General features: G+C 60.5%; 1 protein-coding gene across 3 annotated transcripts in view; it reads right to left on the reverse strand.

The window, feature by feature from the left end:
• PLCB3 (phospholipase C beta 3) overlaps nt 1–15,884 on the reverse strand; it is a 21,913-nt gene extending 6,029 nt beyond the window's left edge. The window contains exons 1-19 of one of the 3 annotated variants that reach the window (XM_037904680.2): nt 15,572–15,884; nt 11,699–11,776; nt 10,161–10,229; nt 9,307–9,447; nt 8,616–8,695; nt 8,316–8,369; nt 7,923–7,998; nt 7,740–7,840; nt 7,203–7,369; nt 6,900–7,046; nt 5,412–5,569; nt 4,027–4,109; nt 3,829–3,913; nt 3,282–3,468; nt 1,823–1,936; nt 1,439–1,509; nt 1,074–1,170; nt 603–687; nt 230–354 (exon numbers count right to left, since the gene is read on the reverse strand). In XM_037904680.2, coding sequence (XP_037760608.1) covers nt 230–354; nt 603–687; nt 1,074–1,170; nt 1,439–1,509; nt 1,823–1,936; nt 3,282–3,468; nt 3,829–3,913; nt 4,027–4,109; nt 5,412–5,569; nt 6,900–7,046; nt 7,203–7,369; nt 7,740–7,840; nt 7,923–7,998; nt 8,316–8,369; nt 8,616–8,695; nt 9,307–9,447; nt 10,161–10,229; nt 11,699–11,776; nt 15,572–15,670 — 2,017 coding nt within the window. In that variant the 5' untranslated portion in view covers nt 15,671–15,884. Of the gene's footprint in view, nt 1–229; nt 355–602; nt 688–1,073; nt 1,171–1,438; nt 1,510–1,822; nt 1,937–3,281; nt 3,469–3,828; nt 3,914–4,026; nt 4,110–5,411; nt 5,570–6,899; nt 7,047–7,202; nt 7,370–7,739; nt 7,841–7,922; nt 7,999–8,315; nt 8,370–8,430; nt 8,561–8,615; nt 8,696–9,306; nt 9,448–10,160; nt 10,230–11,698; nt 11,777–15,571 lie in introns of those variants that run through there. The other 2 variants (XM_037904681.2, XM_037904682.2) reach the window with 2 other exon arrangements.
• Between the last annotated feature and the right edge of the window lie 319 nt (nt 15,885–16,203).

A 16,203-nucleotide genomic window follows, 5' to 3' on the forward strand; every position in this document is an offset into this window, starting at 1 on the left:
AGTTGGGATGGGGAACTCCTCATTCACCCCCACCCCGACATCACTGGCACAACCTCAGTGGGGGAGGGGGTGCCAAATTAATGGCACTAAGAGAGAGGTGCTGAGGGAACATGACACAGTAATGACTCCCAGGGACTCCAATCGCACTGGGGTCCCCCTGCACCAGGGATTGAGAGGCACTGGCAGAGCTGCGAGATAGCTGGGGGTCATGACTGAGGGGGATCCTCACCGAGGGACTGGAAGTTGAGTGCCACCATCTGGCAGCCGGCGTTCCAGAAAAGCTGGGGCATGTAATTGGAGGAGTCGACCCGTGTGCCCTTGGGGTAGATGCGGCTTAGCTGCTTCTTGTTATATCTGGGCGCATGGCGGGGTGTCAAGGTAGTAGTGGGGGCTGTTGGCCACTGTCTCCCCCACCAGGAGCACCTGCTCTTACCCTGCAGCTCAACATCTCCTATGAACCAACCTTCCCTTTTCCTGCCCTCCCCACTATCCCCCCACTGCTCCCTGCCCCCCCCCCCACCAAATCTACCTCTGCCTTCCCCAATACCCCCACCACCACCACCACAGCTCCCTGCTCCCCAGTACTGCCCCCGGCAGGATACTCGACAAATTCCATGGGGCTCTTGGTGAGCTGCTCCAGCCCCTTGGTCTCCACGAAGGACGACATCTCGAAGGACTTGTCCCGCTCTGTGGGCAGTAAGGGGGAGTGCATTAGTGCCCCCCTGTGGAGAAACCCCTTCCAGCAGCATCAGCCCCCAGCCACACCTCCATGGTCAGCAACACCCAACCCTCCACTGAGCCCACCCAGACAGCCCTGCCTCCCCCACAGCCCCACCAGATAGCCCTCCTCGAATTCCCCTCCCCCTAGACCATCACACCCCATCCATCCTCACAGATATCCCTGCCCACTCCTCCACTCTCGCTCCCCTTGCCCCTCAAATCCTATCCCCCCATAACTCCCCAAGCATTCTGCCCCCAACCAAGCCCACTGCATAAAGAGCTCCTACCCCCCAGCCTCTCAGATCTCAGCGCCCCGCACCTCTCTGCCCCCCCAGACAGCCCCCCACACTCACTGCTGGCGGCCTGGAAGGATTTGAATTTGACGGGTTCAATGTAATTCACCAGTGTGGACATCTCCTCAGTGGCATTCACCTCACTGCTGGCCGTGCCCTGTGGGGGGTGGGGGTGAAGGGTCAGGGCAGCCAACTTACAGGTCCCAAGGCCACTTTCCCAAGAAGTAAAGTCCTCTCTGCAAAGGTTCAGGGGCTGGGCAGGCACACCTGGCTATTGACCCCCCACATCTGCCATTTCAGTGCTGCTCACATCCTAGTCACCCCCACCTAGTAACCCCCCACCCATGTTACAAAGCAGGGGGCAGGAGGGGAGATCCCCCCCTCAGGGCAACCCCCGGAAATGGAGCCCCATGGCCCCCCTTTACCTCATCTGTTGTGGGCTTCTTGGGGTCTGGCTGCTCTTCCTCCTCCTCCTCTTCGCTGTCAGCCTCCCGGTCTGGGTGGGGTGGGGTGGGGGAGAGAAGGGTTAGAGATCCCAGACCATCAGACACACCCACCCTTAACCCTCCCGAGAGTCACTCCACCCCCTGTCCCCCACCAGGGAGACCCAACCTCGCTGCCCCCCAGCCTCCCCACGTTGCCTTGCACGGGATTGTCACTCCAATGCCCTAGCCCCAAACCCCACCACAGTCCCCTTCCATACACAGGCGCCCTGTCGCTCAGACCCTTCCTCCCAACATCCCCCTGGGCTCTGATGTGGCGGGAGGGGATGTTAGTGATGGGACATGCCTCCCTCCCTCCCCACTCACCAATGGATTTACGGGGCTCTGCCAGCTTGGCCAGTCTCTCCGGTGGCGCCTTCTCCTCCCCATTGGCAATGACTGGAGGGGTGGCCCCCTTGTGCTGCTCGACATAAGGGGAGCCTGGAGGGGGAGGGGTGTGAGCACCACAGAGCGGAGGGGGGGGCACCTTGTCCCCCAGCTCCCCAGTGACACAGGAAATGGAGGGTGGACCCCACATCTAGAAGGGATGTTTTGCTGTGCAGACCCCACGGCAGGCCCACAGCACCCAAGGGGGGTATCGTATTCCTGCCCCACCCACAAGGGAAAAGCTCCATGGGCGGGGAACATGCTGCATGGTTGCAGGGAGAAGGGAGATCGCGGGCAGAGCCTGGAAGGGAAGCACTGCCTGATTCCTCTCTCAGCAGCTGTGGTGGGGGCCAGGCTTGTCTACACCCAAGGTGTCCCTGAGGTTGGTGGGGAAAGGAAGTACAAAGCCCAGGGTGCTTGGCAGGAGGGAGAATGAGGGTGGCGCTGGACATGGGGGCAGTGAGCGCAGATCCAGTGGGTAAGTGGCTGGCACTAGCTGGGAAGGGGTACATACCCCATGGGAGCCAGGGTGGATTTGGGGTATGTACCCAGTGGGGGCCGGATCCAAGGTACATACCCTGTCAGGGGTGGGGCGCACTGGCTGAGGAGGGGTACGTACCCGGTGAAGGCAGATCCAGGACAGTCTTTTCTCTCTCCCTCATTTTTTACTTCCATGTGCGGAATGAATTTTGTTATGTGCACCAATATGGAGATGATGTGTGACATATCACCTCCATACTGGTGCATATAACAAAATTCATGTGGTGGGGCCAAGCGGTTCAGAGTGTGGGAGGGGGCTCAGAGCTGGGGCAGAGGGTTGGGGTGTGGGGGAAGTGAGGGTTCTGGCTGGGTGTGTGGGCTCTGGGGTGGGGCTCCCCAGGGATACAGTGGGGATAGAAGACTCCCCCCTACAGCTCTCTCTCCCCGCAGCAGCATCTGGGCTGAAGGGGAGAGACGCCTGTCCCCCGTCCGCAGCAGGTCCAGACGAAGGGCGCCTGTACCCCAGCGGCAGCAGGTCCGGGGCTGGGCTGGGGCCGGTGGAGGGGCGCCGTGGCAGGTCTGGGGCTTGGGGAGAGGTGCTTAATAGGCAGCTGTGCAGCCATATAACTTAGAGGGAACTTAGATCCAGGGTACACACCCTGTGGGAGGGTGGCACTGGCTGGGAAGGGGTTCGTACCCGGCCGGGGGGATGGGGATCCAGGTTACATACCCTGTGGGGGGTGGGGCGCACTGGCTGGGGACGGGTACGGGAGATCCAGGTTACATACCCTGTGCGGGGTGGGGCGCACTGGCTGGGGAGGGGTATGTACCCGGCGGGGGGGGGGGGGGGGGGGGGCGGGGGATCCAGGTTACATACCCTGTGTGGGGTGGGGCGCACTGGCTGGGGAGGAGTACGTACCCGGCGGGGGCAAGGGCAAATCCCCAAGGCCTGGCCCTGCGTCGCTCACGGTGGACTCCAGCAGGCGCTTGCGGATGCTGCTCCCCTCGGGGCCCTTGCTCGCCCGCCGCTGCCGCCGCTTCTTGTTTTTCACCAGGATGCGGCCCATCAGCTCCTGGGGGCTGGGCAGCACCACGCCTGGTTGCAGCTGCGGGGGAAAAGGGTTAGAACAGGGCCAGTCAGCCATGGGGGATGGAGACCCCATGGACGTCTCCATTCTCTCCCCCCAAACTCCACTGACCCAACTCCCTCCTCCAGACACCCTGTCTGCTCCTCCATGCCCAGATATTCATGACCCATTCATCCACCCCCCACTTCCCCACACTCTCCCAAATACCCACAACCCTGACCTCCAGCTTCTTGATACACTTGTCCCCTGCCCCCCATTCCTGGATACCCCTCCTCCTCCTCCTCTCCCCCTGGTACCTCACCCCCATGCCTAGATATGCCTCTTTCTTGCCCCCATGCCTGATACCCCCTTCCTTGCCCCCCACTTCAGCCACCTCACCGGGTATTTCTCCAGGGGATCGATCAGTAGTGCATCGCCAAAGATGCTGCGGCAGTACTCGGCCATCTTTGCCTGCTGCTTGGCCCTGAGGGCAGAGTGAAGGGGCCATTAGAACTATGGAGCCCCAGCCTCTCCCAGCAGGACATGCCCCAGGGAGCAGGATGGGAGTACTGGTGGGGGGCCATGGGGATTACTCACGAGTCAACATGGTTCTCAAAGGACAGGATGACAGGGAACGGGGAGGTCTTGAAAGCGCTTTCAGCAATGGCCTCAATCACCTCCTAGAGCCGGGGGAGATCACAGTCAGGGCTGGCATAACAAGGGGCTGCTGGTTGGGACTTAGTGCACCAGCAGACCTGGGGGAGTCCAGAACCGGAACATCAGGGGACTGTGGGGGCCCTAGTATCTTAATGGAATTGTCACAATCCTGGTGAAGCTGTCATAAGCAAATTAGGGAGACGTGGTCTCGATTATATTACTATCAGAGGGATGCCAAACTGGATGAAAGGCCCTACTCAAAAGGACAGTTATCAATGGTTTGCTGTCAAACCGGGGAGGGGGCGGAGGAAGAGGAAAGAAGTATCCAGTGGGGTCCCACAGCTTGCCCAAGGGTCAGTCCTGGGTCCAGTACCATTCCACATTTTCAGTAATGACTTGGATAGTAGAGTGGAGAGTGTGCTCATAACATGTGCGGATGACCCCAAGCTGGGAGGGGTTGCAAGCACTTTGTAGGGCAGGCTTCGAAATCAGAACGACCTTGCCAAATTAGAGAAGAGGTTTGAAATCAATGGAGATGAAATTCAATAAAGACAAGTGCAGAGTATTGCACTTAGGAAACTAAAATGAGATGTACAATTACAAAATGGGGAAGACCTGGCTAGGTGATTGTATAGCTGAGACGGAGCTGGGGCTGATAGTGAATCACAATTCGAATGAGTCAACAACATGATGCTATTGTGACAAAGGCTAATATAATTTGGGGGGAGGGGGTATTAACAGGTATGTCGTATGTACGACATGGGAGGTAACCGCCCTACTCTACTCAGCACTGGGGAAGCCTCAGCTGCAGTACTGTGTCCAGTTGTCCGGTTCTGGGCATCACACTTCAGGAAAGATGTGGACAAATTGGAGAGTCCAGAGGTGAGCAACAAGAATGCTAAAAGGTTTAAAAACCCTGACCTAGGAGGAAAGGTTAAAAACACTGGGCTTGTTTAGTCATGAGAAAAGAAGACTGAGGGGACCTGCTAACAGTCTTCCAATATGTTAAGGGCTGCTATAAAGAGAATGGGGATCAATTATTCTCCATCACCCCTGAAGGCAGGACCCTAATGGGCTTGATCTGCAGCAAGGAACATTTAGGCCAGATGCGAGATAGACTCTAAGGGTACCTCAGCTCTGGGACAGGCCTCCCACCTCTGTCACTGGAGGTGTTTAAGAACCGGTTGGCAAACTCCTGTCAGGGAGGGTCGATGTTTATTGGTCCTGCTTCAGCACAAGGGGCCGGACTTGGTGGCCTCTTGTGGCCCCTCCAGCCCCACAACTCTGGGAGCAGGGGAGGGTCCCAGGGGTGCGTCGGTCAGCACCTTGAAAGGGATCTCGGTTGTCATGGTGAAGCCGTGCGTGATGAAGGGCTCTTCGTCCTGGGGCCGCCCCTTCCAGCAGTCAAGTTCGATGCAGCGGCAGCCGCTCAGCAGCACCTGGCGATACATCTCCACCGAGGAGTTCCCAGTCAGCTGGCCCGCTGGGGCAGGGAGGGACAGGTGTCAGCATCAGCACCCCATGGATGCCCTGACTCTCCCAGACTCCAAACGCACAGACCCCCGCCCATACATACAGACCCCCGGCACACAGCCCTGACACTGTAAACCCACCCATGCCACAGACCCCCACCCAACCCCCATACTCAACTCACAGACCCCCCCCGCCCCAGCCTGCCCATACGGACCCTCAGAGCACAGTCCTGACCCTGCAAACCCCATACTCAATTTACAGATCCCCGCCCCGTCCATATATACAGACCCCCCAGCACACAGCCCTGACCCCGCCCAAACACAAACACAAACCCATTGATCCCCAACCCTCAGACCCTTCCACGCGCACACCCACCTCGCATGCTTGCCCCCCCTCCCCCGCCAACTACCACCACAGGGAGGAGGAACAGGGGTCTATGAGGGGGGATGTGCTAGGGCCATCCCTAGGGACGCCGGGGGTCCCCCAGACTATCTTGGCAGTTGCGGAGCTCAGAGCGTCCTAGGGGACAGCCTCCCCAATACCTACAAGGTAGGTGTTGTGGGAGGGGTTGATGGGGGGGCAGTTTGGGCCCCCCCGCACCTGTGAGGGAGGGGTTTATGGGGGCTAGTTGGGGGGGGAGGGGCTCTACCTGTGAGGTAGGTTTTGTGGGAGGAGTTGATGGAGGGGTGGTTCGGGGACCCCCACCCGTATCTGTGAGGGAGGGGTCGATGGGGGTCGCCTGTACCTGTGAAGGAGGGGTCGATGGGGGGCAGACTGGGGGCCCCGTACCTGTGAGGTAGGTGTTGTGGGAGGGGTCGATGGGGAGTGGTTGGGGGGGGGCTGGCCCCCGTACCTGTGAAGTAGGTGTTGTGGGAGGGGTCGATGGGGAGTGGTTGGGGGGGGGAGGAGGCCGAACTTGTGAGGTAGGTGTTGTGGGAGGGGTCGAACTTGTGAGGTAGGTGTTGTGGGAGGGGTCGATGGGAAGTGGTTTGGGGGGGGAGGGAGGCCGTACCTGTGAGGTAGGTGTTGTGGGAGGGGTCGATGGGGAGTAGTTTGGGGGGAGGGGCCGGCCCCCCTACCTGTGAGGTAGGTGTTGTGAGAGAGGTCGATGGGGAGTGGTTGGGGGGGGGGGGGGGGGCGGCGGCCGTACCTGTGAGGTAGGTGTTGTGGGAGGGGTCGATGGGGAGTAGTTTGGGGGGAGGGGCCGGCCCCCGTACCTGTGAGGTAGGTGTTGTGAGAGAGGTCGATGGGGAGTGGTTGGGGGGGAGGGGGCGGCGGCCGTACCTGTGAGGTAGGTGTTGTGGGAGGAGTTGATGAGGAGTGGTTTGGGGGGGCCGTACCTGTGAGGTAGGTGTTGTGGGAGGAGTTGATGAAGTAGCTGCTCAGCGGCTGGCTCATGTCGTCGCTCAGGTCCAGCTTTTCAGGGGGGACGATGCTGTTCTCCTCCCCCCCCAGGTAGCGCCCGAACCCCTCCATGGACATCTGGTCTGGGGGGCAGGAGGTTAGTTAGCCCACAGCAGGGTGCCCAGTCCTTCCCGCCCCCCTCCTGCCATTCCCCTCCCCAGTCTCCCTCAGCCCTGTGCCAGGGTTCCCCGCCAACCCTGCCACTCCCCACTAGCTCTCCCCGTCCCCGCGGGGCTCACCACGCTCCAGGAACTGGCGGTTGGGCTCATACTTGTCGATCAGCTGGCGCACCTGGGCACAGCTGAGGGGGGGGTATAGCACCTCATTCAGCCGCGGGTCCCGCTGCCGCTGGTTGATGAAATCCATCAGCTGATCCAGGCTCAGGTAGGGTTTCCCCTTCGCCCCACTGTGGGGGGCAGAGATGTTACCCACCAGGCAACACCCTCCACAGGCAACCTCACCCCCACAGCACCCCCCATTTGGCAGATCACTGCCATCCCAGTTAGCTGCTGAACCCCCCTCCTCCAACCTCCCTGGTGGCTGGGAGCCTTCCTTCCCCACCCCACAAACACACATAACCCCTCCCCCTGCAACATCCCCAGTGCCACCCCGCCAGACAATGGACCCTCTCCAGATACCCTCAGCAGGTTCCACCCTGCCCCCGATTCCCAGACTTCCCCCTGCTCCTGACAGTGGACCCTCTGCTGCAGCCCCAAGGTCATGCCCCAGACACGGGCCCACCCTCCCAGCAGCACCCCGCGGGGGCCGGCACTCACATCTCCAGCAGGATTTTGTCAATGTCAGGCCGCAGACAGAGCTTGTTCAGGAAGCGCTCAAAGATCTCCAGGGTGAACTCGTCCGGCTTGATTGACTCGCTCTGAGAGGAATAACAAGGGTGCACGTCAGTCACTGGGGGACACGAGGCAGCTGGGGCAGGTGGCTGGTGGGGAGGGACGTACCCGATTGAAGTTAAGGCCACAGGACTCCAGAGCTGTCTCCACACGCTTCTTATCGGCTGAGAACATCTTCAGGATGCTGGGGAGACAGGAGAGCGGGAATCCTGCGGTTCGGACTGAGGGGCACCAGCAGAGCAAGGGTTGGAGGGGCAGGCTGTGGGTTGGGACTGAGGGACACCAGCAGCGCTCAGGTTGTGTGTGTGGGGGGGCGCTGTGGGTCAGGATTGAGGGCACCAGCAGAGCAGTAGTTGGAGTGGGGCTGTGGGTCGGGACTGAGGGGCACCAGCAGAGCTCATCTTCAGTCAGAGAGTTTGGAAACAACACCCATGGGCCTGGTGGGGCCCTGGCTGCTCCCTACTACAGTAAAGGGAGCAGGAGGCAGGGCGGGAAACTTACTTCTTCACTGGGATCCGGCTCTCCTGGTTCACCTGGAGTTTGAGCCGGGTGTAGCTGAGGGAAGGAAACAAGACAGAGGTTACAGAGCAGCAAAGCCTGGCCAGACACCACTCACCATAGTCAGCTCTGGGGTGGGGTGCACAAGCTGTTTATACAGCGATCCCTTGCCCAGTGTTGGGATGCAGATGCTTCTGGGGCTGCGTACGGGAATCCCCTTCCTGGTGCTGGGATGCAGCCACCTCTGGAGTAGGGCACACAAGCTATTTATATAGGGACCCCTTGCCCGATGTGAAGACATACGTTTTCTGCAGGAAGGTGTTGCGAGACGCATTTTGGGCCAGAATGTTCATAGCCAGTTTGAACAGCTCCTCGGTCCAGACCTGGAGGGAACAGCGTGGGGGAAAAGAGATGAGAGACTGTAGGGCTGCTGCCCCCTTCCTCCCTGTGTAAAGGATGCCCTCTCCCCCACCCATCAGTGAGCCAACAGGGTGCACTCCCATGGGACATAGTTTCTAGGCACCACCCTGCCCCGACCCCATCTGAGACGCACCCTCCAGTCTCCACCCCCCACTCACTTGGCAACCCCCAGCCATCCACTACCCCACCCTTCTCCATTTCCAGGGTCTCTCACACATTGCTGATTACCCTGCTCGGTCCCCACGGCCAACCCCCTCCCCCAAGGACTCCCCTCCATTCCCCCCTACCCCGTACTGTCCCCCGTGTCCTGCCCCCCCATGCCCCGTTGCTTACTCCTGCTTGCTCCCCACTCACCTTCCCCCACTGGCCAGTCCCCCTCCCCACCCACATCTCCCTCAATTCCCCCAGGCACTCAACTGTCCCCCCATTCCCAGTATCTCCTTTTCCACCCACCCCTGTCAGCCCCCACTCCAACATCCTCCACGCCACAGTTGGCAACACTCCCCATTCATTCCCCCTCCCTATTGCCAACTCTGGTCCCCTGCCAGCTGCCACTCACCCACCACGCACTCACCTTGGCCACGTCCTCCTGCACTGCCATGAAGTTCAGGAAGCTGATGTTGACGAGGTCCGGGCCATGCACCACAGTCAGCAGGTTCTCCTCGGGCCGCGGCTCTGAGCCCCCCAATCCCAGCATCTCCCGCAACTTGGGGTCCTGCCATGAGTTGGGGGGATGGTGTGAGCAGCAATGCTCTGCCTGCCAGCAGAGAGTGCTGTAACATCACCCCCCGCCCCCTATGAGGAGCAGCACTGGGCAGCTCAGCCAATCAGGGTTAAAACCACCCCCCACTCCAGGCCATCTCTGGGATCATGAGCCAGTGCCCGGCTCCCCTGCTGTGCCCCCGCTGTGTTTTGTAGGGTCTCCCAGCGCAGGCCAGGATTAGGCCCCCAGTGCATTATGGTAGGATCTCCCAGGCACCCTATTCCTCTCCCACATCAGGCATGGCTTCCCCACAGAAGTGAGGGTAGTGTTAGACCTAACCCTGCCCCTCACTCTCCCAGCTCCGTCCTGGAAGCTCTCTTCCCATGACAAGGAATTTGCAGATGCTCCCTAACTGGGGCCCAGGGTGGGGCCGGAACCTAAAGAGGGAGGGGGTGGAGCTTGGTAGGGATCACTCAGCTCCCCAGCCAACCCACACTGGCCATGGGGAAGCTGGAATGGAGGACAAGGTTCCTTATTGTAGGGTCTCCCTTGCAGGGGGCGGCATGCACCAGTTTATTATTGAAGAGTCTCCCTCCATCCCCTCTCTTTTGTTGTCGTAGGGCATCTCCCTGCATGTGAGGAGGGTGGGCTACAGGCACCAGTTTGTGATTGTACGGTCTCTTCACCCCCACTCTCAGCTGGTCCTGGCAGAGCCTCTCCCTCACCTTTGGGATTCTGGCATAGCGCCCAGTCCGCGTGTCTCGAATGGAGCTGATGTCCAAGATGTCAACTTCCTGCCAGGGACAAAAAGGGGGGTGGGGGGAGATGCCCCTTAGAGCTGGAGCAGTGCCGGAGGTGGGGTGGGGAGGAGTTCCTGCCTAACGGTCCAGGCTCTGGGCACCAATCCCAGCCACATGTAAAGCAGCTGCCAAGGAACTGCTGCTGGGGGAATCCCTGCTGCATCTCCTCCTCCCTCCAGGATCCTGTACGCACCCTCAGCACAGGAGGGCAGGGACACCAGGACAGGAAATGGGGGGATGACACAGGGTAGGGGGCTATGTGGATCCAGGAGTAAGGAAAGCTTAGGAGAGGGACCATCTGGGGCCTGGAGAAGGGAGACAACCCCACCCCTTGGGGTGTGCGGGCGGCAGTGGGGGGGCATTTCCTGTGTGAGGCCCGGGTGGCTGTGCTGGAGGGTCATGGGAAAGGGCAGAGAGGGAGAGGGGCCAAGCCAGAAACGCTCTCCCCCACATCCCCACCCATGGCGTGCGTGCGTGCGGGGGGGGGAGGGGAGGGGGGGAGACAGAAACCACAGCAGAGCTTGGAACCTGCCCACCCTTTGTAGCTGAGAGAAGTACAAGAATTTCCACACAGTCCCTTCAGAGGGGATGTACTGCAGCCCCCCCCACCCCCCAGCCAGCCACCAGGAGGTGTCTCAAAACTAGCCGCCCTTGGGAAACCAGCCCTTGGGAAACCAACGTAATTCAACACAGGGGCCGGAGAGCAGCAAGAGTGAAGGGGCAGGGTTGGGGGGAAACCTGGAATGCAGACTGAATCAAATTCGACTCTCCCACCACTCAGCACCCCCGAGTTCTGCCCTTCCCACCTCTACTCTCTCCCCCACCCTGTCCCACTACCCCCAACCCTCTGCCTCCCTCCCCCCCTCTGCAAGAACCACCCTCTCCTAAGAATGTATCAACACCATAAATCAGAGTGTGGGGGTGGGGCACGCTGGGGAGACAAGACTGGGGGAAGGAGGGCTCACCCCCAAACTGAACCTGGCGAGGGAGGGGGCAGGCAGGTGACCACCCCTTGGCACCACCCCAGCAAATTCCTGCCAAACAGGCCTGGTGGCTCAGCCCCAAGAGCAAGTGACCCAGCCTCCCAGGCCAGCTCCAGGAGAGCAGCAGCAAGCTGGCTGAACTCTTGGATATTGCAACCCCAGCGTGTCCCAGCAGGGGGCACTGTGGGGTATGGGGTGGGACCACCAGCTGTGGGGGGAGCTCCCATCCAGTGCTGGCCTCTGTCAGCAGGGGGCGCCATAGGAAGGACTGGCTGGGAAGAAGTGGGGGATGGCTGACAGACGTTTCCGGCCATGGGGCCTTTCCCGTCTTGCTCCCTGGCTGACCTCGATAAGGGCAGGGAAAGTGCCAAGTGTTTCCGGGCTCTGTCATCTCAGCAGGGCTCGATGGGGACTTGGTGGGGGAAGGCAGAAACCAGCCTCAGCTCAGGCCATGCGATACAAGTGTTGCCAGGGCCCTACCATGTGGGGTGCGTTCCAGTAGAGGAAGAATCCCAAGGGGTCAACCCGCAGCGTCACCAGGGTCTGGGTTGTTGGCTCCTGGGGGCATAGAGAGGAAGGAGTGTCAGTGCAACTGGCTCTGTTCCTGATCCTGACCCGCACCCACCCTGCCAGCGCAGCCCTGGGCTCTTCCCTCCCCCAAATAGCTCTGCCGGTGCCCCTCAACCCCAACCCATGCCCCCAACTACCCCAGGCCTGGGCTCTATCCACCCCCCAGCTCTGCCAGTGCACCTCAATCCCAACCCACAGGCCCCTGCTATCCCAGCCCTTCCGGGCCCCCTCCCCCCACAGCTCTGCCAGTGCCCCTCAACCCCAACTCACAGCCCCCTGCTATCCCAGGCCTTGGTTCCCACATTCCCTGGCCCCAGCTCTGCTGATGCCCCTCAATCCCTACCCACTGCCCCCCATGTAGTTTGGCTGGTTTGAGGCCAAAGCTTACTCTGGTGACTTTCCTGCACATGCCTATCCCTCCGGATGCTTAGTGCCCCTCAGCTCTGTGGAGTCCCAGATCTTACTACATGCAGGTATTTCTGGCAGGGGTGGGCACATGGGGAGTATCAGCCGGGGTGAGGGGACAGGGGAGCCCTGGCCTGGAAGCTCTACTGGGGGGAATTAGCCACGGGCAGAGGGTGGGGGAGCCCTGGCCTGGGAGTTCTAGTGTATGTGTGTGTGTGTGGGGGGGGGGGGGAAATTAGCCATGAGCAGGGGGTGGGTGAGCCCTGGTCTGGGGGTCCAGGACCTGCAGTGCTGGTGGCAATCCACAGTGAGGGCCTCTCCAAGCCCAGGCACCCCCCATATGGAGCTGTGAATGCAACCTAAGCAGAGAGCACTACCTATCCCAGGTCACCCCTCCCCCAGCAAGGCAGGGCACTCCCCCAGACCTAACTAGGTCTCCCTCCTCCACATGAGAGCATCTTATAGCCCTACCCCAGGGATCAGACACTGGGAGGACATGGTGGGTGTTATTAACTCCCCTCGCTTGGAGAGGCCCCTTGGCTCCTATCCTGGCTCCCCAGGAGCCAGGATTCCCCCTAGGCAGTGCATTGTTCAAGTGTGAAGGGGGGTAGGAAATCAATGGAGACCTGATGTGCTTCTTCGTCAATGGCCCCTCTGTGCTGCTGGCTTAAATGCAGAGAGTCGGGGGAGGGGGAGTCAAGAGCCAAAACAGACTAGAGAGAGACTGGGACACAATGGGAGCTCCTGGCTACTCCAGGCCAGAATCATCCAGCAGGGGGCACAGTAGGAAGCAGGGCAGGAGGTGGCTGTGGGGGGAGCTCCCAGCTGCTCCAGCCCGGCCCCTCCCAGCAGGGGATGCAGCCGGGAGCATTTGCTGAGGGGATGGGGGCTCAGACAGCACCTGTTCACAAGGGAAAGACCTTAGACCCCAGATTCAGCTGCAATAAAACAGCATCACAAAGCCGCTCGTGCCCCAGGACTTTGCCCCAGAGTGGTGCGAAGGGAGTGCCCAACCCCCCAGCCTTCCTAGTACCACCCGTCCCAGGCACTGCCTGGCACCTGCCTAGCTTTGAACTTACAAGGCATGATCTGACACAGCTGCACATCAGAGAGAGCAGGGGCTGCGGGTCAGGGGCACCAGCAAAGCTTGGTGGGGGAGCCCAGGGCTGGGATAGCAGGGGGATGAGAATCGGGGCTGAGGGGTACCAGCGGAGCTGGGGCGCTGGGAGGGAGGGGCCCTGGGAGGCACCTTGCGGACTTGGCCTGGCCACACTCACAGCTAGTCGGGAAGTGGCTGGGGGGTGGAGCGGTGCTTGGCCAAGGACCTGGGAGCTTGTTTCTCTGAGCTGCGCAAACACAGTTAGGATTTCACATCCCGGAGCGAAAAAGAAGGGGGGATGCCAGTGCTGGGGGAGGGGGAGTCAGAGAACAAGAGGGCTGGGATCAGGAGACACCTCCCCACCTCCATCCCTAAATCTGGTCCTCTAGGGAAAAGGGGTTTCTCAGTCCTGGCTCTAAGGGCTTCTAACCTGCTGCCATGTCCCAGCCCAGAGGCGGCTGCACCTCAGTACTAAGCCCACGTGTGTGTGTGGCCGGGGGAGGGGGGGGCTTGGATAAGGCCAGCTCTCAGCCTCCTTCACGCCATCCGAATCTGCCCTGGCAACACGCAATTACGGTGTGAGCTGGGCACCCCAGGGTGTCAGGGGTGAATGGGGCACCCTGCTATGGGGTGGGGTGCTCAAGGCAGGGGAGGTTAACCTTCAACTGCATAACCCCTGCTGTTCTTCCACCTCCCAATAACAGACAGATGCACATGGAGATGTGAACCCAGGTGTCTGGGACCCTTTGCTGCCGTCACTAAGGGTTCCAAAGCAGTGCTCGACTCAATCAAACCAACCCATGGGGGGATGACTACAGGTCAGGACTGAGGGGCTCCTGCAGAGCTGGGTGGAGCCCAGGGCTGGGATAGCAGTGGGAGGAGGGTCAGGATGGAGGGATAGTCAGAACTGTTTCTATGCCTCACTAGATGGGGGTCTCTTACCCCCCCCATCTTTATCCCCTGATGGGGTCCTCTCTTTTCACCTCCCACTTCCTTATTTGGTTTTGGGGGCTGAGCTCCAAGCCACTGGGGAATTGCTGGGCCTGAGATTGTGAATCCAGCTGGTGTGGGGAGGACAAGCCAGCGAGATCCTATCACCACCCTGGGGTCGGGGAGCAGGTGGGTGTTGTCCCCCCAAACTGCAAGCCTCAGGACAGGCACATAATTCTCCCCCACACATGCAGTCCCATTGGACTAACTGAAGTTCCCCCAAAATTAGAAGTCAAACTACACCCATGCCTGGGGTCTTCCGCAAAATTCCTCCCCTTTCCTAGGATGCAGGGGCTCGGTGGACCCCCTGTGGAGGGATGCAGGAAGGAACTGGTGTACAAAGTGTGGGGGTATGTGCTGGGAGTGAATGGTGGGGCTGTCCCTAGGGGTCAAGCAGAGAAATTTGAGGATCCAGGGGGCAGCAGTGATAGGAAGTTTGGGGGGGCTCAACAGAGTCCTTCCCTTGCAAGCCGACTGGATAGTTTGGAGTACAATGCAGGGGGGCTTCAGAGGACAGGTATGGCAATTTTGGGTAGCTGAGTGAGGCTTTTGGGGGGCACAGGGCAGAGTCTGGGATGCCTGAGCAGGGCATTAGGAAGCTATACAAGGGGCACAGAGGGATCCCTCTGTGGATCTGGGGTACATGGCAACGCACTGTCCCCAAAGGGGATGCAAGAGGGAGGCAAGAAAGACCAGCTGCGTTGGGGGCTGGGGAGGATGGGAGTGTCTCCCCCAAGATGTCAAGGGCTCCCCCAGTATAATTTCCTCCCACTCTATGTCCCTCACCACTGCCAGGTTGCTATATGGGGTCCTCAGGATATTGAGGGGCTTTCTCCTGGTGGGAGTGATGTTGAGGATCTCCCTCCACGCGGGGGACTTCCCAGGAAGGAGACAGGAGGTGCATGGGGGCTCTCCTCTTCAGGGGAAGGGAGTGCAGGGGGATCTAGGTACATAGGGGGAGATCTGTCCTCCAGAGAGGGAAGTGCCTAGGGGAACTCTCCAGAGGGATGCTGGGAGGAATACAGGGGCTGTGGGAAACCTCTCTCCCTGGTCAGGAGCAAGAGGTGGAGGGAAGGACGTGGGTGGTGTGTGTGGCTATCTCCCGCGGGGGGGGGGGGGGGGGGGGAATCAGGTGCAGGTAGTTTCCCGGGCTGGGGGGCGGTCTCTCCGGGGGAAATCTCCGGGTGCAAGGGTCTCCCGGCCTGGAGGGAGGGTGCAGGGGTCTCCCGGGAAGGGACAGGACAGGACTCTCCTGGGACGGGCGAGGGTGTCTTTCTCCCCCGACTCACCTCGTCCCATTTGATGAACTTGCTGCCCCGGATCAGGGTCTCGGGGACCCGCAGCGGCTCCAGCTGCAGCGCGTGGACCCCCGGGCGCGCCCCGGCCATGGCTGCACCCAGCGCCCCGGGACACCCAGCCTAGCTACTTCGGCCTCTCCTGCAAGGGCTGCGGGAGGGGCGGGCACAGGCGCGGGGGTGGGGCTGGCTGAAGAGAGCCTTAAAGAAACAGCCACCGCCCCCAACCCCTCCGGAGGGGGTGCTGCCACTTTAAGAAAAAGGAGGGGGCAGAGAATGGGGGTGGGTGGGGCGCTGGCCCTTTAAGAAACTGCGAGGACTGAGCGACAGGCCCTTTAAGAGATTGGCGGAGGAGCGGGGGGGAAGAAATATCCTCTTCCTCCCTAGGGAGGGGCAACTTCTTAAAGGGACAGCCGCCCCGGAACAGAGGGAAGGTTTTGCAGCGTTGTTAGCTCAGGAACATTGACTGGAAGCGCATCATAGAAGTACCAGCCTCCAGAAAGGCTTCCCCCTCCCCCACCTCCTTCCAGAGGTGGGGCCTGGAGAGAGACCCTACAATAACAAACCATCTGGTGCTCCAGTGAGACCCCAGCTCTGATCCCTGCAGCACAGCGCCCTCTAGTGCC

Source organism: Chelonia mydas, chromosome 7, assembly GCF_015237465.2.
Source record: "Chelonia mydas isolate rCheMyd1 chromosome 7, rCheMyd1.pri.v2, whole genome shotgun sequence".
Taxonomy (NCBI): Eukaryota; Metazoa; Chordata; order Testudines; family Cheloniidae; genus Chelonia; species Chelonia mydas.